Consider the following 21,117-nt stretch of genomic DNA (forward strand, 5'->3'; position numbering starts at 1 on the left):
GTGGTATTATTTTGGGCCCTGGTGATAACAGCTAGAGGTCAGGGGAGGCGGCCTTGCTGGTGGATCCCAGCTGGCTGTGAGCACCCTGTGACTGGCTGAGGTGTGCTTGTCAGGCTGAGAAAGCTTGTCTCCTGCCCCAGGCCCTTCCTGCTCTCTAAACTCCATTGGGCCTCTTGTTACGGATACAGTGTCAGACCATCCTCTACTTTTCCTTCAAGGAGCGGGTAACAATTTGTAAATGTAGTGGGCTTCCCCAGTTTATATTCCGAAAAGTCAGGAGTGCATGAATGTGACTTTGAATTCTAAAGAACACGTAAACCATGGTTTCCAGCTAGGAACGGGATGACACAGACTTGACAGTTTGTGATAATCATTTCCACATTGGAACTTTGTCTCTTGTGACTAAACACCAAGTTACATTTACTTTTTCTTCCCCTTCTTTTCTCCCTGGGGAGGACAAAGCTCCTGGGCCAAGGTCATCCTGTATATATGCGGTTCTTTACTCAGCCCTCACCTGTAACTGAGAGGCTGAGGCTATGTCTTCGTTTTGCATTCATCCTGATTTCACAGATCTGTAAAATCTTTGTGCCCCATCTATCCTCCAAACAGACAAGGAGAGGAGATTGAGAGGAGCCAAGAGTGGAGCACAGATGCCAACGGGTGCCAAGAAGAAACACCGGCACCCTGTCCCCTACGGGGCAAAACCAAGGGAGGTCATTGCAATATCTGGATTTACTTAGATGAATCTCAAGTTTGGAATAGCACCCAGCCAATAGGACACCTGGGTAACAAGGACTGAGTAAGTTCTGGCAGATGGTCTGAGTGAGGGCAGCATTCTAGAACACTGCACATGTCAGAGTGGTGTGAGGAAATTGCTGAGAGGTTTTAAGCCTCTGAAGGATTTGAGGGTGGTGGCAAAATGCCCATGCAACCAGGGGAGACTTTGTGTGCGAACCTTGAGGCTGGAAGCAATGGTGGGGACCATGGACACCACCAGTGGATGCCATATACCACTTGCGATAGACTGTACCTCAGCTCATGTATGTGACCCACCAACGACCATGTGGACAACCACACTACAGAGGCCCCTCATGCACCGATGCTGCAGGGTAGTTAGGGTTCCTGGGGAAGTTGCTAATCCTCAAAAAAAAGGGAAACAGAAGGGGAAGGAAAACTTTGAATCAGAATGAATGTTTACTAGTTTTAAATGGAAAGATACTGAGTTATCTTCAAGTGGCAAGACTGAGCTCATTTTCCTTCCATCAGCAGAAAGGGGACTCAAGAGCTAAGTTTGAATTCCATCAGAAAAAGATAAAGGTACATTCCAGCACATCTGGGCTGTGACTATAAATTTTAAACTCACTACACAACCCACATTTATGTGTTTATTTTTAAATGTCTATCTGCACTGTATTAAAAGTTTCATGAGGGGCGCCTGGGTGGCTCAGTCGGTTAAGCATCCAACTTTGGCTCAGGTCATGATCTCGCGGTCCATGAGTTCGAGCCCCGCGTCGGGCTCTGTGCTGACAGCTCAGAGCCTGGAGCCTGTTTCGGATTCTGTGTCTCCCTCTCTCTGACCCTCCCCCGTTCATGCTCTGTCTCTCTCTGTCTCAAAAATAAACGTTAAAAAAAAATTTTTTTTTAAAGTTTCATGAGGGCACAGACCATTTCTTTTGTGTTGTGTATTCTTAACACCTAACCCAGTGATTAGCCTTGACAGACACTGAAGAAGGAGTTGTTGAATCAATATTGGACCCACACACCAGAGCTACTTCCACAGTACTTAATACAGAGCAAGCTCATGATAGATGATCTTTTCCCTTCGTTCCTAAAGGAATATATATTTCTTTGGGGACAGTCGATCTTTCTGTTGAAATCCAGTTCTAACTTGAGTGGCTCTGAAGGTAAATCAGCTATGTTGTTTTTTATGGGAGCTATTTAAGAAACTGACGTCCTAGTGTTTGTCTTCTCTGACCTTATTCTGTATCCAAAGGGTATATTGGATACAGCAGTAGCCATACCTGCAGATGCTCAGGGTTATTATGTGGAAGATGCTGATAGTAGTGATTGCCCCACCACCCACACAGTCCTGGCCCCTTGATTCCAAAACACTCTCTCCTTTTGCTTCCCAGCCTCAGATCCAGTCTGTTCTCATTCGCCTCTCCTTTTTCTGTGCCAACGCTCTTGTCTGCCCTTCCCCATTCACACCCCTGATCTTCACCCCTCTCAGGGCAGAACTCCTACCTAGCCAGCCAGCAGCTATATGTTTTGGATGGTTCTCATTTCACATAGAGTCATCTCTGGAAAAACCAAAAGGGAATTTTATTAAAAGATGTCAATGTGCAATTTATTATCTATATCTTTAAACCATTAATTTGTATTACACTTTATTTATAAAAGTATTTGAGGTAAGTAAGTATATCTTAATAAAACATGTGTTGTAAATAAATTCACTAACAAGTAAAAAAAATCTGTGAGCTCTGATTTTGACTTGGAAAATAGGGACCCCATAGTCCAGTATTTCCTGAACTTGCCTGGTAAGAATTACCTTGCTGCTGGGGCACCTGGGTGGCTCAGTCGGTTAAGCATCCAACTTCGGCCCAGGTCATGATCTTGCAGTCTGTGAGTTCGAGCCCTGTATTGGGCTTTGTGTTGACAGCTCAGAGCCTGGAGCCTGCTTTGGATTCTGTGTCTCCCTCTCTCTCTCTGTCCCTCCCCTGCTTATGCTCTGTCTCTCTCTCTCTCTCTCTCAAAAATAAATAAAGATTAAAAAAAAAAGAATTACCTTGCTGCTTGTTAAATACAGATTTCCTCAGCTCTTCCCCTCAAGACTGATTGAGTGGGCCTGATTTTTTTTTCTTATGCTTTAGGCAATTCTTTTCATTTGATAACTTGAATAAAAATCACCAATGTAGCAGGGATAGGGAGGATGAAAACTCATGAGGAATAGGGACATAAGTTTGTGGGGAGGGACAGAGACCTTTCTGAGTGAAAAGGAATTTGATTCAGCAGGGGTTTTTTTTTTAATAGTCTTTTTTTTAACTGTTTTTTTTTGTTTCTGAGGTTTTTTTTGTTTGTTTTTTGGGGTTGTTTTTAGTAAACTTTACCCCCAACATGAGGCTCAAACTCATGACCCCATGATCAAGAGTCACATGCTCTACTGACTGAGCCAGCTAGGTGCCCACACACTCTTTTTTCTTTTCCCAGTATGAATATATCTGTGTGAATGCTGATAATCAAAAGCACTCATGGCATTATGGAAAGATCGATGGTGGCAAATTATACTGAACTATCAAAGTTAAAAAAATAAACCGAAAATGTTGGTCAAGCTGTGTCAGGTAGTACCAATTACTTTTCTTTTCAATGATCTCCTTACTGTTGTATCTTATTATCTTGCTGCACAATTAGGTATAACATCAAATGTGTCCGATTAAGTAAGCTGTAAGTTTTAACTTGATTAGAACAGTAACTTGCCTCCCTGTGAATACCTATTTATATCTTTATATATGCCATCTTCGTAGGTTGTCATGTATGAGCATGTTACCTTCTCGATTTTAAAATATTAGAAGGAACAGTGCATAGATAAGATCTTTCTTTATTCTTATTTTCTGAAATTTCAGGCAAACCCCTGTTGGATCAGTAAGTCACCCACTTTATAGTCTGTATCTTTTGAGAATTTTGTTCTTTTCCGCTCCATCCCCTTCTTGAATAGAATTCCACACTTCAAAAGTTACTCCATTTGGTGAAGAACAGCACTTACAGGAAGGGAAACCCAGGGAAATCCTGAAGTTTTGTCCTTTGAGAGCTCCACCCTCTGAGGGCTCTGTCACCCTTCATTCCCTACAGTCTCAGGTTCACTGGGAGGGAGCTTCTGGGGAGGAGAGCCTCCAGGGAGGTTGGCAGGTATGAAGGGCAGGGATGAGATTGGGGGAACTGGGACGCTGGGATGGGCTACTGCTTCTGGAAGACCTCAGATGCTAGGTATATGTGAGGGCCTTGTGGAAGCTGACAGTCTGGAGACTTCCTGTCATAGTGTCCATTGCTTAGACGGTGAGATTATTAAAACCAGTAATTCCTAAAGTCGCAGTTTCTGTAATAGGAATCTCTTCTCTTTTTTTTAAAGTTATTTATTTATTTTGAGAGGTGGGGCAGGGCAGACAGAGAGGGAAAGAGAGAATTGCAAGCAGGCTCCACAGTGTCAGCACAGAGCCCGACGCAGTGCTTGATCTCACAAATCATGAGATCATGACTTGAGCCGAAATCAAGAGTCAGATGCTTAACTGACTGAGCCACCCAGGTGCCCCAATAGGAATCTCTTAAGAAAACAGTACCATGTGAAAGGCATTGCATAGTGCAGAGTTTGAGGCCCTTGTATTCTCCTCTCCACTTTCATGTCAGCAGTCTGGCTTCTGGTCAGGAACAGCATATTTTCTAAGCCTGTTGCACTGAAAGCTATTGTCATTCAGAAAAATTCCCGGTACCTTAGTACTTCCCAAATGTTGGGTACTTTTAGAGGTTTGCAGCTGTGCAATTATGACTATTAGTTTAATACTACCCCGCCCGCACCCTACACCCTGTCTGCTTTTATGCAAATAACAGCATGGTGAGGGCTGATCAGGTACTGATGGAATGCAGCATAGACCTTGATCATATTATTCAGGAAGGTTAAATTTTGGTTTCATAGACTCACACTGCTGCTGCCCACATTTACCACTGTCATCATTTCCTCTCTTCAGATGTCCCTACAGAGTTTGGGACATCACTGAAGAATGGAAAAATAATGCCTTCAGAGTTTCCCACAACACATTTTCATGAATCAAAGGAAAATGGCATTGATAGGAGAGGCAGATTGTATTAGAATTATTTGGGCCCTTAGCTGGATTTCCTTCTGGGCTGGATTTCAGTCCCTTCCTTTGTGTCTGCCTATCCATCTGTGAAGAGGGGATAATTACACCTGTTCCTCATTTGCCTCAGAGGGATGGTACAAAGATTCATTTAAAAAGTCTGTAAAGTTTTTTGAGCACGAAAGAGTTATAAAAAAATATACTGTCATGTCAGTGGTCCTGACAAATATCTGAAATCACTTAATCTGAATCACTGAAAATGATTTCAGTCATCAATGTAGAGAGCAATACACATTTTTCACATACTCTGTGTGTTTTTTCCCAAGGTGTGTATGTCTAAGAGAAGAGAGTTTGGAGAACAGATCATCAGCCACAAAGGTAAGTTTTAAATAATCCACTTTCTTTTAACTAACTGTGTTCAGGCTTGAAGCTAAAGGAGATGAGCCAAAGAAATGACATGAAAAAAAACCCAGCAATCCTCAGCTGCACTGTGCAGACTCTAATATTTTTCTGGCCTATAATAAAAAATGACCATCTGAGTCAGAAAAGATTTCTTCAGGTCAGAAATGCTTCTTTCTGTTTTTTTGTTTTGTTTTGTTTTGTTTTGTCTAAGTTCTGATGTAAATCTTTGCAAATCACCTGGACCTTTTTTTATTAAGTTTTTATTTCAATTCTAATATAGTTAACAGTGTTACGTTAGTTTTAGGTGTACAAATAGTGATTCAACAATTCTATACATTACTCACTGCTTCTCATGGTAAGCGTACTCTTAATTCATCTGGACCTTATTTATTTTTTTATTTTTATTTTTAATTTTTTAATTAAGTTTTTTATTTTAATTCCAGTATAGTTAACATACAGTGTCTTATTAGTTTCAGGTATACAATATAGTGATTCAACAATTATGTACATTACTCAGTGCTCATCATAAGTGTATCCTTTAATCCCCACCACCTATCCCCAACCCCATCCCCCGACCCAACTCTACTCTGGTAACCCTCAGTTCTCTATAGTTAAGAGTCTGTTTCTTGGTTTCTCTCTCTCCCTCTCTCTCTTTCTAGAGTGGCTGCACCAGTTTGCATTCCCACTAACAATGTGTGAGTGTTCCCTTTTCTCCACATCCTTGTCAACACTTGTTTCTTCAGTTTTTGATTTTAGCCATTCTGACAGGTCTGAGGTGATATCTCATTGTAGTTTTGATTTGTATTTCCCTGATGATGAGTGATATTGAATATCTCTTTATGCATCTGTTGGCCATCTAAAAGTCCTCTTCAGAGAAATGTCTGTTCATGTCTTCTGCCTATTTTTTAATTGGATTATTTGGTTTGGTGGTGTTGAGTTTTATAAGTTCTTTATATATTTTGGATACTAGTCCTTTATCAGATATGTCATTTGCAAATATTTTCTCCCATTCTGTAGATTGCCTTTTAATTTTGTTGATTGTTTCCTTTGCTGTGCAGAAGCTTCTTATTTTTTTGTAATTTTTTATTTTATTTTATTTTGTATTTGTTTATTTTTTAATTTACATCCAACTTAGCATATATTGCAATAATGATTTCAGGAGTAAATTCTGGTGATTCATCCCCTATGTATAACACCCATTGTTCATCCAAACAAGTGTCTTCCTTAATGCCCCTTACCCATTTAGCCCATTCCCCCCCACCCACAACCCCTCCAGCAATCCTCAGTTTGTTCTCTGTATTTAAGGGGGTCTTATGTTTTGTCCCCCTCCTTGCTTTTATATTATTTTTGTTTCCCTTCCCTTATGTTCATCTGTTTTGTATCTTAAATTCACCTGAACCTTTTTAAAAAAAATTTATTAATGTTTATTTATTTTTGACAGAGAGACAGAGCATGAGTGGGGGAGGGGCAGAGAGAGGGGGAGACACAGAATCTGAAGCAGGCTCCAGGCTCTAAGCGGTCAGCACAGAGCCTACGCGGGGTTCGAACTCACAGACCGCGAGCTCATGACCTGAGCCGAAGTCAGACGCTCAACCGACTGAGCCACCCAGGCGCTCTACACCTGGACCTTTTTAAATGATAAGTTTTCCTAAAGATTTGAAAAGTCAGTTGACACGTATACTTTAATTTTTTTTTAATGTCAATTGACATCACCCCTAAAATTTCAATTGTCAATTATGTTAGAGGCATGACTATCATAGATATATAGGAAACACTAGTTTCTTCCAAAAATATCAATTTACCTATTATTAAATTTTCATTGTCTTTCAAGGAGGTGAGTAACAGCTGTTTCCTGAAAATTGCTAAAATTGCATCAACAGCATGGGAAACAGAGTGAGGAAAAGTACAACAAATAGCTATAAACTCCCAAATGCAAATGAACTGATTCCTGTTTTTTTTATGTTCCACAGCACTCAACCCTGATCTCCCATTATGAAAATGAACAACAAATGTTTGTTAAATGCCTGCTATGTGTGGGAATAGTCATTTTCCTAGACTAGCGATATCAGCATCACCTGAGAGCTTGTTAGAAATTCAAATAGGAAGCTTTGGGATTGGAGCCCAGCAATCCATGTTTTAACAAGCCCTCCAGGAGATTCCCATACATATTAAAGGTGTCATTTAGAACTGGAATTTCACTGGGTAATGGTGAGGTGGGGACTGGGCTGGGCATCCTGTGGGCAGCATGGGGTAGTGGCTGAGCACAGAACTCATTCCTCTGACTCCTTAGGGGGTGCACCTCTCGCCACCTCAGGACTTGCATTTGGGGAGGAGAATCATTCTTCTCTGGGAGTCAGATCTCATTCCAGATAAAATGCTCAAATGGGAGATATTCCAATTTGTGGTTAATACTGTGTGCCAGGAAAACAAAGCTGTTCTCTATTGCTGTCATGACATTCGCTTATGGAGCAGGAGGAGGGACCTAAGAAGGAGGGAAAGGGGACAAGAGAGCCTGAAAAAGATTTGATCCCTACCATTACCATGTCTCCTTTCCACTACCCTGTCCCACAACTCTTTCCCCATTTGCCTCTTGACCTCCCTGGGTCCGGCATGCTCTCCAGTGAATTTTGGGAGAGCTGAAACAGTGAAGGGGAGCTATGTACTAGAGATGGTGTAGAGAGGGAGGATGCCCCAGGCCAGTCCCTGCCTCACCCTTTAACCAACAAGATTCTGATTCCAAGGGCAAGTTGCACCTTCACTAACCAGAGCTATAACAGTATTCAACCCCACTTCCTTCTGCTTTTTTTTGGGGGGGGGGGTTGCGGAAAGCAATTCCTGGAAATAGAACTTGTCTTTCACTTCAACAGGATGTAACTCTGATGTACATTCCAATGTCAGCTGTTGGTGACCCAGCCCTCAATAGGAAGGCCAGCCCATCCCTACACTAGTCCTTGGCTGAGAGTGCCTGACTGCTTCCCAACTTCCTGAGGGGCACAGAGCTTGTCACTCCTCCGCACACAGTCTCAGTAGTCAGATTTAGGGACCAGTCATGCTTGGAATCAGTATTCCCACCAAGAAAGCTTTCCTTTTGGAAATTTTTGATCTTTGCATCATCAAAGAGACTGGGAGAGAGCAGTCTTTAATTTTTACTTATGGCTTGAAATTAATATGTAAATATATGAAAGAGGGGAAACTGAGTGGACTCAGTCACTAGACATCTGAGTCTTTATTTCAAAATCAATTTTTTTGCAAGATGACTATTCAGCTACATACATTGAAAGAGACTAGTGACCCAAGGACAGAAGACAGAAGGGTTGGTTTATCTGGGTTCCATATAATCCATATGCAAGGAGATAGATTTGTCTAACACTGAAAAAACCTCAACTAAGTCATTTAAAAAAAATTTTTTTTTTAATGTTTATTTTTGAGACAGAGAGAGACAGAGCATGAATGGGGGAGGGGCAGAGAGAGAGGGAGACACAGAATCGGAAGCAGGCTCCAGGCTCTGAGCCATCAGCCCAGAGCCTGACGCGGGGCTCAAACTCACGAACCATGAGATCGTGACCTGAGCCGAAGTCGGACGCTCAACCGAATGAGCCATCCAGGCGCCCCAACTAAGTCATTTTAAAGCAAATACTGGCAACATTGCTTGAATCTTAGATTAACTAGAGGGGTTTACCTATCCCCAAAGAACTATCAGGCATTTATCCAGTGGACTGTGGATAAACCTACAGTTTGTTTTTTGAGACGGGGGGAGGGGGGGATTGAGGATTAGAAGTAAATTGGTGTTTTTAAAAAGTCCCTAATATTCCTTAATCCTCAATTCCATTTTTCTGGGTTTCTTTGTACAGCATATCTATGTAGGGTATCTTTGTTAAAATTCTGGTGTTTCTTTGGTTACTAGAGTTGCAATTTTTCTCCGAAGCCTCTATTGACATATGAACTTACTGACAGAACTTACTGTTCAGAATCATAGAACTGTTTATAACTAAAAGGGACTTCGAAGATTATAGTCCAACTTCTGTTATCTTACAAACAAGGAAACCAAGTCCAGAAAGTTTGAGTGACTTGCCCAAGGTCACAGAACTAGATGCTAGAGCTGAGACAAGAATTCTGGCCTTTTTTTCCCTTCTTTTTTTAAAGTAAGTGCTGTGCCCAATGTGGGGTTTGAACTCACAACCTCAAGATCAAGAGTTGCATGCTCTACAGACTGAGCCAGCCAGGCACCCCAAGAATTCAAACTTCTTAACTCACAGTCAAGGACTGAGTACATCACCCTTTTACTTTGCTAGTTTGTTTGTGTTTGTTTGTTTATTTGTTTGTTTTAATACCCGAAATTCTTTACCCTCTTGAGATTCCTGGAGCATTTTGCCAGTATGGTGTGAATATCAGGCTTTTTCTTAAGCAAGGAGGATTTGATACTATCAAAGAACACCTACATGGGGAACCGCTCCCAAGGTAGACACAGATTAGATGAACATTTGGAAAGCTGGAGAGAAAGGTGACACATTGTAGGCTTTAGGCTGCCATTAGGACTAAGTGTTCTGATGGTATTCTGATTTCTCTTTAAGAGCAAGAGATCTGATTCCTCTTCCATTCTTTCAACAGACCCAGAGACCAGTCTTAATTAACATAAATATCTTGGATTTTTGAGAATGAGGAGGGTTTAAATTTAATATATTTCCAAAAATTAAATGAACTGAAGGGGGAACATTAATGGAATCCTCAATTAAACTTGAAAAAAATCACCTACAAACGCATAGTCATTTTGGCTACTAACCGCTTGGATCCTCTTGAAATGCACTGAGCTAGTTATTTCTCTGAAGTAGTCTGTATTAGCATGCACCTAGAGAAAGGTTCAGAGGTTTACGTTTTTGGGGTTTTTTTTTTCTTTCTTTTTTTGGCACGGTAAAATCTTTTTCAAAAAGATTTTCTATGATACAGATTTTTTTTAATACTTCAGGTCAATTCATGTTCCCTTTGTATATGGTGATTCATGGTAAGATAAATAAACCACCACTGAAATTTGAAAAGAAGCTACTTAAGGAAGATCTTTAAGTAGCTAATGAGTCAGTGTGTATTCATAGAACTTTGATCAGTGCTTGCAGGGACTATTTTGTGCTGAGAACAAAGACACCAAAGAGATAGGGCCACTGGGAGGAAACTGGAGGGAGTGAAAAGGCTACCATGCAACACTGGAATCAGGAAATTCCCAGCCCTAATAACCAAAGCCAAGTGCAGGGGAGAGCAGCTGGAAAAAATTCGGAACCACAAACAGGTGAAAAATGCAATTCTTAGCAAGGAGAAACACCTTTTATTTTAGATTACCTACATATTTTCAGTGTACAGTCTTGCCCAAGAAAAGAGGTTCATTTGATTCAACAGCTGAAGGACAGCCTGTCATTCCCCCCTCCCCCAACAGCTGACACTCACTGGAGGGACACCAGAATCTTCTGCATCAGAGCATTACATCTTACAACAAAATATTTAATTTTAATTGAATGTATTTTCCTAGGAGGATTGAAAGCACACACTAACCCACCACTTTCGGGATGGTAATTTATTTATGTAGGTTTTGTTTATTCACGACCTAGATTGACTGATGTGGTTCCTCCAGGAATTGCCCCTCCAAAGGCCCTGACAATGGGTCTTCTGTGGAGGAGACTGCTGGGAGAGCATTCAGCTTCAGTAAAGGCAGCTTTCAGGGAAAGCAGGAGCTCAGGGTCAGGCTGCCAAGATTTTAATGAATTGCTTCAGATATTCTCTCTCATGGTTTCCACTGTGTTCAGAAATCTGAAAGAAAAATAATAAATCTGCATACAAAACACATGGCAGTTGGACATAGAAGTTGCTGCACACACAAATACCTGTTACATATTTCTTTTTAAATGGCTAAGTGCCATTTAAAAACTGTGTACATTTTTTAATGAAAGTGTTTCTGTAATAGGTATTATTTAATCTTTTTCCATCTATTTCCCTATGAAATAAAGTCATATGATGGCTCTGAAAAAAAATGTTTCATTTTAGTAATTTTTTTTTTTTCCTGAGGCCAGTTAATGGAAGATTCCTATTAGGGAAAAAAGTCATTGAAAAGGTGAAAAAATACAGTGTTCCATCATGCTTCTGCTTTTATTCGACTATGGCTTATTTTCAGTCAGTTTGGGAGTATTCACTTCTTTTTTTTTTTTTTTAATGTTTATTTATTTTTGAGAAAGCGCAAGCAGGGGAAGGGCAGAAAGAGGAGGACAGAGGATCCCAAACAGGCTCTGTGCTGACTGCGGAGAGCCCGCCCATTATGGGGCCCAAAGTCAGGAACAGTAGAGGTTATGACCTGAGCCAAAGTTGGACGCTCAACCAACTGAGCCACCCAGGGGCCCTAAGGGAGACTATACTTCTTAAAGCACAAGGTTAATAAGTTCAGAAACTTTCTTTGCATTTCTTTAAATGTAATCTAATTTAAAGCCTTTACATCTTCTGATAATTTGATGTTTTAAATCCACCCACCCATGTCATTATTTAAAGTTTGCTCTTAACACAAAAATAATAGTTTTTTCCATGGGAAAAAAATAAAAGTTTATTTATTTATTTTGAGAGAGAGCGGGGTGGGGGGAATTGGGCAGAGAGGCAGAGAGAGAGGACAGAGAGAGAGAAAAAAAAGTCCCAAACAGGCTAGAGCAGTCAGTGCAGAGCCTGACACACGGCTGGGTCTCACGAACCATGAGATCATGACCTGAACTGAAATCAAGAGTCCAGTCAGCCACTTAACCAACTGAGCCACCCAGGGACCTCAACGAAAAAAAAATACTTTATAAAGCTTCTGAAACACCAGTCATTTTGAAAATCTTTTTGTTTTTATTTTTTATTTTTGTTTACACATTTTTTTACATGTATCTATTTATTTTAAGAGAGAGATGGCTGGGGAGGGGCAGAGAGTGAGCGAGATAACCCCAAGCAGGCTCTGTCTACACTGTTAGCATAGATCCCATGAACCTCAAGATCATGACCTGAGCCGAAATCAAGAGTCAGACGCTCAACCGACCAAGCAACCCAGACACCCCATGAAAATATTTTTGTTTTAAAAATACTTTTCACATCTTGAAACAATCACAAGCTTACAGAAAAGTTGGAAGTATCCTATAAATAACTTTTTTTCTGAACCATTTGAGAGTAACTGCCAATCTGATGTTCCAATATCCTCTAAAACTTTAGTATATATTTTCTACAAGCGAGAACATTCTCTTACATAAACACAGTAGAACAATGAAAATCGGGAAACTAACCTCAAAACATCATTACCACCTAACCCTCAGACTCATTCAATTTTATTCAGTTGACCCAATGATGAATTTTATAGCAAAATACCCAGGTCGTGATCATGTGGAGAATTTAACTGCCATGTTTCTTCAGTCTCCTTCTGTCTGAAATACTTGGTCTTTCAGTGGCTTTCATGACCTTGACACTTTCAAAAATAACAGTCCAATAATTTTGTAGAATATTCTTCACTTGGGTTTGTCTGATGTTTCCTCATGATTAGATTAAGGTTATCATTTTGGGGAGTGATTATATACTATAATTTCCATTTGTTCCATTACTGATGTTGTTTACTTTGATCCCTTGATTTAGGTGATGTATACCAAGCTTAATAAGTATTTTTTGGGATAGTACTTGGAAATTATCTAGATATCCTGTTCCACATCACATTGTGTGTGTGTGTGTGTGTGTGTGTGTGTGTGTGTTCCTATGGTTTTCTTTTTTATTTAACATGTTTGTTAAATTAATTCAATTTAACAAGGAGGCCATTAGACCAAAGTGGCTCTAATGCCATGGTGGCTTTTGTAAGCAAATCAAAATCTAGGTCTATAAATGACTCAATGTTATGAAATCAAAACCCAACGAAAACCAATCACAGTCAACCAAGCTTTAAACTATAGCCAATCAGTAATTTACTTACTCTGCTTTCTCCTTTTCTCTATAAAAATTTTCCCCCAGAAGAGCACTTCTAACCATTTCCAGTTTGGTGCTGCCTGGTTTCAAATGGATTTTTGTTCAAACAAAATGTTAAATTTTAATATACCTATTTTTTTTAAGTTCATAATCCTTTGTTGTAATTGTTTATTTTGATACTCAGATTATTCCAGATTTGGCCATTTGGGAGCCCCTTCACACTGACTTCTGTGTCCTGACATGTCTTAATCATACTTGAATAATGTTCTTGCTTTCTGGCACTGTGAGATGTTTCATGTGCATCTTGTTTTTTTCTTGTGCCAGGTGTGTTAACTGATATTGGAGGTATTGCTGTTCCCAGGCTTTCAGTGGACAGAACTAGGGAATATATATGTATACGCATTTACCCATATACACATTTATGTTACATCTACATTTCTCTCTATCTCTGTCATCATCATCTCTCTGTCTAGTGGAAACTATAAGTTTACACCAGTACCTCCTATTCCAATCCAACACTATGTAGTTTATTTTAGCTTTTTTTCTCTTTTTTTGTGACACCCTGGCCTAACAGTGAGTAACACAACTTACATTATTCTTAATATATTTACTTAACTGATCAATCCTCCTGTAAGTAGCCAAACTCTCATCTCAGCTGCCATTCTCATCCTCCTACAGATGCCCTCCGAAGCCATTTGAAATGTGATACCCCATGCTGGACAACCCCCACCCCTCTGCTACCCACATGGATGCCTGCAATGTTTGTATTGGACTGGATTCTGATACCTCCTACTGGGTGACTCCTCCCACCCCACAAACACTTTATCCACCCTTCTTGGGCTCTGAAATCCAAATTTTGGCAGACACCCTGCCCTCAACCCCACTGTGTAGATGCTTACCTGCCTTTGCACCATCTGATGGCTTAAGGATGTAATTGTTTAGAAAAAGAAGAGGAAAGGGAGTATAGGGAATTAGGGGCAAAAAAAAAAAAAAGAGGAAGGAGAACAAGGAAGGAGAAAGAACAACACTTATGTTGAAATAGATAACAAGTAAGCAGATTAAGTTTTTGTTAACGTGATATGGTTTAAATACAAAGAATCTAAGAAGCACTTAGAAATGGAGTGCTTTCTGACATAGAATGTAATATTTTTTTTCCTCGTCTTGACAAAATCCATGTATTACAGGTGGCAGCCCAACTTTCACATGATTATATGTTTTGTGGATGATCTTTTCATATTTTGTGTATCTATTGTTCTTCCTATTTGAGATACAGTAATTCCACCCAGTTTTAGTATTTACTCATCAGTAAATTTCCCAGGAACTTGGTGAAGCATTCTTGCTGCCAGAAATGTTCAGTCAGTACCCTTTCTGTTTCATCCCACTTCTTCCCTATCCCATGATTAAATCAGACATAATTCCTTTAGAATGGATTCAGACTGTTGTCTGGCCCATCTTGTTCAAGGTCAATGTTTTGTTTCCCTCAAAATCATAAGGCTATCATTCTTTATAACATTTTCTTAAAAGATCTACGTCAGTCTTCTTTTCAACAAATTACAGGGAGAGGCTCTCATACTAACATCACAAATGATAACTAAGCAGATTTAAAGTTATTCGATCAGTCACTGCTAAATACAGTGTCAGCTCTCTATGGAAACATGTAAAAACAACACATGATGGGCGCCTGGGTGGCTCAGTCGGTTGAGCGTCTGACTTTGGCTCAGGTCATGATCTCACAGCTCGTAAGTTAGAGCCCTGCATCGGGCTCTGTGCTGACAGCTCAGAACCTGGAGCCTGCTTCGGATTCTGTGTCTCCCTCTCTCTCTGCCCCTAACCCACTCATATTTTGTCCCAGTCTCTCTCAAAAATAAATAAACATTAAAAAAAAAAAAACATATGATATCCCTTAGCATTCAGCCATCTCCACAACAACACGGAGCAAAAATTGGCACAAACATGGTTCCTTAAAACTTGAACAATACTGTTATTATCAAAATCAGAGTGAAGATGTGTATATATATATAAAGCTATTTTCAAAATTAAAAAAAGGTTTAAAAAACTTCACATAATTACATTTCTCAGAGATAACTATTGTTAACAGCTGAGACAGTCTTTGGACTTCCATTTGTAGCTGGTAAGAAATAGGACTATATCTTCTATTTTTAAGCATATCTAAGTATGATTCCTTTCTTAGATGAAGAAAGCGTGTGGGATGTTATGTGATTCATTTTAATTTTTAGGACAGAATTTAAAAATACTAAAAAATGACTGTAAAAACATCCTTATCATAACAGAACTTGGAATTGGTGATTAGGGACATATGGATTACCCACCTTGAACATTTTGTAGGTTTTTAAAAATTCTCTAGAAAGATGTCATATTTTTTCCATCTCCAGTTGTTTAGATCTCTAATACTGTTACTAGAGTTACATTAAATAAAACACTGAGAAGTCTGAACATAGGTAAAGAAGATCTTGACTTAGATGTCCATTTATTTTATTAGGATCACTGTGTTCTGATGTGCACAGAGCAGGCTATTTTTTTGAAGGACTCTTGTACTCATGGATCTTGGAGTGAGGTTTCTGCTCTGCACCATATCAAAACAGGTTTGAAACCAATAATTCAGACGCAAACAAACAGAAAAGGAAGAAGACAAGCCTTTTTTTTTTCATATATGGTATTAGAACTGTTCTTCTCAAACTTTAATGTGCACATGAATCATCCAGGAATCTGTTAAAATGCAGTCTCTGGGGCACCTGGGTGGCTCAGCTGGTTGAACATCCAACTCTTGACATTGGCTCAGGTCACGATCTCACGGTTTGTGAGTTCCAGCCCCACATCAGGCTCTGCATTGATGCCATGGAGCCTGCTTGGTATTCCCTCTCTCTCTGCCACTCCCCAACTTGCTTGCTCTCTGTCTCTCTCTTTCTTTCAAAATAAGTAAACATTAAAGAAGATAAATTGCAGACTCTGATTCACTGCCTTGCTTCACCTCTTTCTTGCCTTGTGTTTGCACCTCCCCTAAAAAGTGTTGGCACTTTAATTTTTACCAGGCTGTACTTTCTGGAAGTCCTGGACTACCAGCCTTTTCCTTTTTTCTAAACCATCCTGCCTTCAGTTCCTGATTTTCTGTGGTCTGCCACTGGAACTGGTGGCCCATGGCCTGGTTCTAACTTACATAATCTGTACTCACCCCCATGTTAGACTTCTCTCTGGACTCTGGGGTGTCTCCACACCTAGCACATCCCAGCCTATCCTCACCGGGCCCTCCTTGGGGTGAAAGGAAAGTAGGAATACACAGGTGGAAAGATCATTGCAATAAGCAGCAGAGCTTTACAATTCATGGTGTCATCTGTGGACCGGCAGTGGCAGCATCACCTGGGAGGTTGTTAAAGTGTGGAACCCAGACTGCCCACTTAGAATCTACAGTTTAACAAGATCCTCAGGTGATTTGCATGCTTATTCAAGTTTGAGAATCCCTGATTTGATGTGCGGTTAGCAAAAGTAACTGAAAATCCAATTCAAACTGGCTTAACATAATAAAGGAAATCTGTGGCTCCTGTAATTGAAAAATGTGCTAATAGAATGAGTTTCAAGGGTGATCAGATCCAGGGGTTCTTAAGTCTTTTGGGCTCCGGAACTCTTTTTGCTTATCTGGGCTTTTTTCCCTCCATGCCGACCCCATTCACATTATTTCATTTTATTTTAATAAGAATAATACAAAGATACAGGACAATGTAACTGTTCAAATAAAAAACTTGTTATGATCATACCACTCTTTGGTGGAAGCTACCAGAACTTTGAAATGATAGTCCTTTAAAGCTGAGACCCTTGGCTGCAAGTAAAATAAAAGCCTGACTCAATCTTGTTAAACAATAGAAAGTTTGTTATCTTTAATCTCAGAAAGGCCAAAGGTAGGGCGGGTGCCAAGAATGACATGCCAAGGCTCCCTTTCTTTGCACTTCTCTGGGCTCTGCCCAATTCCATCTGTGGATTCCGTCTTCAGACCAGAGCTAGACTGGTTAAGTTCCAGGAATCATATGCAGGCCTTCAAATACATAAAGGCTGAAAAAGACCTTTTCCCATGTCTCCTTTTTAAGGAGTAGATAAATCTTTCCCAGAAATAACATCGCATAGGTTTTCTTACAGCCCATTGTCTAGGATTAGGTTTCAGGCCCATGATAGAGACCTCTAATTACTTGTGAGCATCCATTCTCTCTGCTCTTTTCAGTAATATTATTCTGATTTTATCTGGACATATGGCTCGCCAGCTAAAGACTAGATTCCCTTGCTTCCCTTGCATCTATATTTGGCCATATAACTAAGTTTTAGTCAATTAAATGTAATAAAAATGTTAGGTAGAACTTCCAGGAAGTACCCTTAAAAAGAGAAGAAGCATCCTCTTTTATCTGTCTTCCATTCTGATTTCCGGAACGCAAACAAAAAAGGTTGAAGCTTTTACGGTCATCTTAGATCATGAGGATGAGGATACACTCAAAGAGCTGGTAGAACAAAAAGCTGGAAGAAGCCTGGCTCCCTGATAACTTTAGGGACTTGCCCTCACAAGTATTGTACTGCCCACCTCCAGTTATGTAAGAAAATAAAAGCTTGTATGTTTGATTCACTTTTAATTTAGGTTTTCATTAACCTCCGGTGAACTTAATCCTGACTGATGCACTTGCCCATTCCCAAATCAATCACCGGCCAGAGGATATGTTACCACCTGACTGTGGGCAAGTGGATTTGGGGGAAGTCAAATGATCACCACATTAAATATTTATTTACTTAAGTACATATTAAATATTTCCATTAAATAAATTATTATAGGGAAGCAGCCTTCTCAATATCTACATATATCTACCTTGTTGTGAGTGAGCATCTTAGTTACTGAACTTTAATGATTATTTCCTGTGAAGGGCAGAGGAACTTTACCTTCATTTAGATTCTAATGGACATTCTGGTAACTTCTATTCATTTTCATGAAAAAATTCTCAGCTACGCTTTCAAAGGATTAGCCTCCAAAATGCAGGGTTTGGTTTTGAGCTGATTCACTTTTACTTTTTTTTAAGTTTATTTATTGATTTTGAAAGAGAGCACATGGTGTGCAAGCAAGGGAGGGGCAGGAAGAGAGGGAGAGAGAATCCCAAACTGGCTTTGCACTGACTGCAGAGCCCCACGTGGGGCTTGATCCCACGAACCCCAAAATCATGACCCGAGCCAAAATCAAAAGAGCCAGAAGTGTAACCGATTGTAAGCTCTGCAATTTCTCACTGTGGTCTGAGAATTCCACCCCCAGTCAGGGTGTGGTATTTGGATGACTAGAAATTGTCAGGCTGTAAGGTAAGGGTACTTTAGTTCAGTTCACTGGATGTATTAACACAAACACCAGTAGCAGGAGACTTGTTGTTCTGAGCCCCCAACTTTGTGCTTAATTAACTTTGCTGTTTTATACCAGACACTCACTTCACCTTTTTGAGCCTCAGTTTCTTCTTCTATAAAATAAAGGCCTTGATCACAAGATCTTTAAGTCTCCAATTCTATGCTATGTGCTGATTTTAAGGAAGACAGTGGCTTATTTCTAAAATCCTCAAGAAGCAGAAATATTTCTTCTCTCCCCAAAAGTCAATTCCAGTGCCTAATGATTATGTAAGGCAGCTTTCTTTTGTTTCCAGCTTTACTGATGTATAAATGGCAAATGAAATTAGATATAAAGTGTACAGTATGACTTAATACACATATACATTGTGAAATGAGAACCATAATCAAGTCAACACATCCATCAATGAGGTAGCTTTTTAAATAAAGAGGATAGCACTGTCTCCAGTTCTGTCTTCTCTAGAGTTGAAGGATAATCCACTAGGATTCTTCTATTAACCCTTCACAAATCTTAAACCAGTAAGTCACCATTCACCAGTCTTTTTTCCCTAGCAAATGATCTTCAGAGCTCAGCTATTCATGTACTCCTCCATAGTTTGGGCCTCATCTTTCTGCTATCTTGGTTCTTATGTTCTCTATGTTCCTTTTTACTTAATTTTGAAGAGAATTTTTATATAATCACTGCTTGATGGGGATTATGTATGAGGATAATATCAGTCTTGCTTGGCAAAAATAGAGGTTAACTATGGGGGGGAAAAACCAGAAACGTAACTGAATTTTAAAATAGACAAGGAAAGACTTTATGACAAAAGCAACAAGCTTCATTTGGTATGAAGCATTTGTTGTAGTAGCTCCCCATGACTTCAGTGGTCTTCCTTTTGTGCAGCAGCATTATCAGTAGCCTCCTTAAACATTTCTGTTAAACCTGCCTGCACTTTACAGGTGGGAAGATTTTCCCAGGTATGTGGTGGGAAGTAGTGGGGTTCTACCTGAAATCATCCACTACCTCAGGTGGAGACACATGTCTCTAGGGCAAAATCAATAGCTTCCTTTACCTTGATTTAGGATAATTTTCAAACCTTAGCCTAAGATTCATCTGAGGTTCTGGCTAAAATGCTCATTTCTGAGCCTCACCCAGGTCTATACTAGAGCCTAAGAATTGTAAAACAACTTCCTAGATGATTGCATGGCAGGCAGTTTTCAGAGCCTAACTTTGAGAAGCATCTGATAAGGCTTTCTTCCATATATTACTGTATTTGTTTATTCTTCAATAACTGTTGAGCACTTTTCAGGTGCTCTGGTAGGTGCCCCTGATAGGAGGCAAAAGGGCAGAGGGATGTGCCAAGACTCGAGATTCGGTATTCACGTCTTGAGGCAGTATATGACTATGAAATGAGGCACACTGGCAGTATCTCTCTAGGAGTTCAGGGTTCAGAAGATTGCTGTGGGCTGAAGCTGTGAGAAGGTTTTGTGGATCCAGATTGGAAGGACTTGATTTTTGTTTTGTTTTCTTTTTTTTTGTTTTGTTTTTCAGAGGAATCAGCTTCTGGAAATTAGATCAGTCTGGAGCTGAAGTTCTAGATGCAAAGGCTGGAAAGTCCCTTAAAGTGTAGGCACTTTATCCTAGGGCAATCAGCTGTTACTCAAGGTCTTCTGTCTAGGGACATGAGGGTAGCCTTGTTTTAGGGAGTAATAACTGGGTGTTGATGTTCAGGATTGAATCTGTCAGTGCCAAAGGCACAACACCCATTAAACTTACTGAGGGTGCATTCATGGGAAACAGAAGAAAGCTAGGGGCACCTGGGTGGTTCAGTCGGTTTAGAGTCTGATTCTTGATTTCCACTTAGGTCATGATATCTGGCTTGGTGGGATAGAGCCCCGTGTTGGGCTCAGTGCTGGCAGCGTGGAACCTGCCTGGGATTCTCTCTCTCCCTCTGCCCCGCCCACTCTCACGTGCACTCTCCCTCAAAATGGGTAAATGAAGTTAAAAAATCAGATCACACACACACACACACTATATATATAATATGTATATATAAAAAGCAAAGTGGTGAGACTAAGAAACACGAGATTTATTTGTAGGGGTGGGGATGAGAAGGTGTCCTGCCCAAGATAGAAGAATTAGAGCACTTAGTCACAGCGGGAATCCTAAACAAGTCAACAATTCAACTGGCTTTGTAAAAGCCAGTTCATAAAATCCTAAACAATTCCCTTTGTAAAAAGGGAACCTCTTGAACTGGCAGAGGACCTGTTTCTGTTAAGGTTGTTAACCCTTTCCAGGGTCTCAGTATCTCCCTCAAAATAGAACTATCTTCTTCACAAGCTCCCGGATGCTACCTAAATACTGCTAACGAAACCTTATCTCCCTGCAGCTGGGTCACTAGGCCCGGGATACTGCAGGCTTCGAGCTCCGCGATGAACTAGAACCTTCTCAGGTGATCCCGCTAAAATACCTCTCTCTCTTGTCAAGTGGTTTCCAACTTTGCTGCAGAGGAAGCACCTGAGGATTTAAAAAGAAAAGAAAAATAAGCCTAGAGCCTCCTCTAACGCGCAG

At 40.2% G+C, this 21,117-nt stretch overlaps 1 protein-coding gene across 4 annotated transcripts in view; it reads left to right on the forward strand.

Moving 5' to 3' along the window:
• The window catches only part of GSAP (gamma-secretase activating protein), a 204,561-nt gene that overhangs the window by 93,068 nt on the left and 90,376 nt on the right, over positions 1-21,117 (forward strand). For 3 of the 4 annotated variants that reach the window (XM_053218582.1, XM_053218581.1, XM_053218583.1), the window contains 2 exons: positions 610-799; positions 5,171-5,222. In XM_053218582.1, coding sequence (XP_053074557.1) covers positions 5,177-5,222 — 46 coding nt within the window. In that variant the 5' untranslated portion in view covers positions 610-799; positions 5,171-5,176. The remainder of the gene's footprint in view (positions 1-609; positions 800-5,170; positions 5,223-21,117) is intronic. The other variant, XM_053218584.1, reaches the window with a different exon arrangement.

The sequence above is a fragment of the Acinonyx jubatus genome, chromosome A2, assembly GCF_027475565.1.
Source record: "Acinonyx jubatus isolate Ajub_Pintada_27869175 chromosome A2, VMU_Ajub_asm_v1.0, whole genome shotgun sequence".
NCBI lineage: Eukaryota > Metazoa > Chordata > Mammalia > Carnivora > Felidae > Acinonyx > Acinonyx jubatus.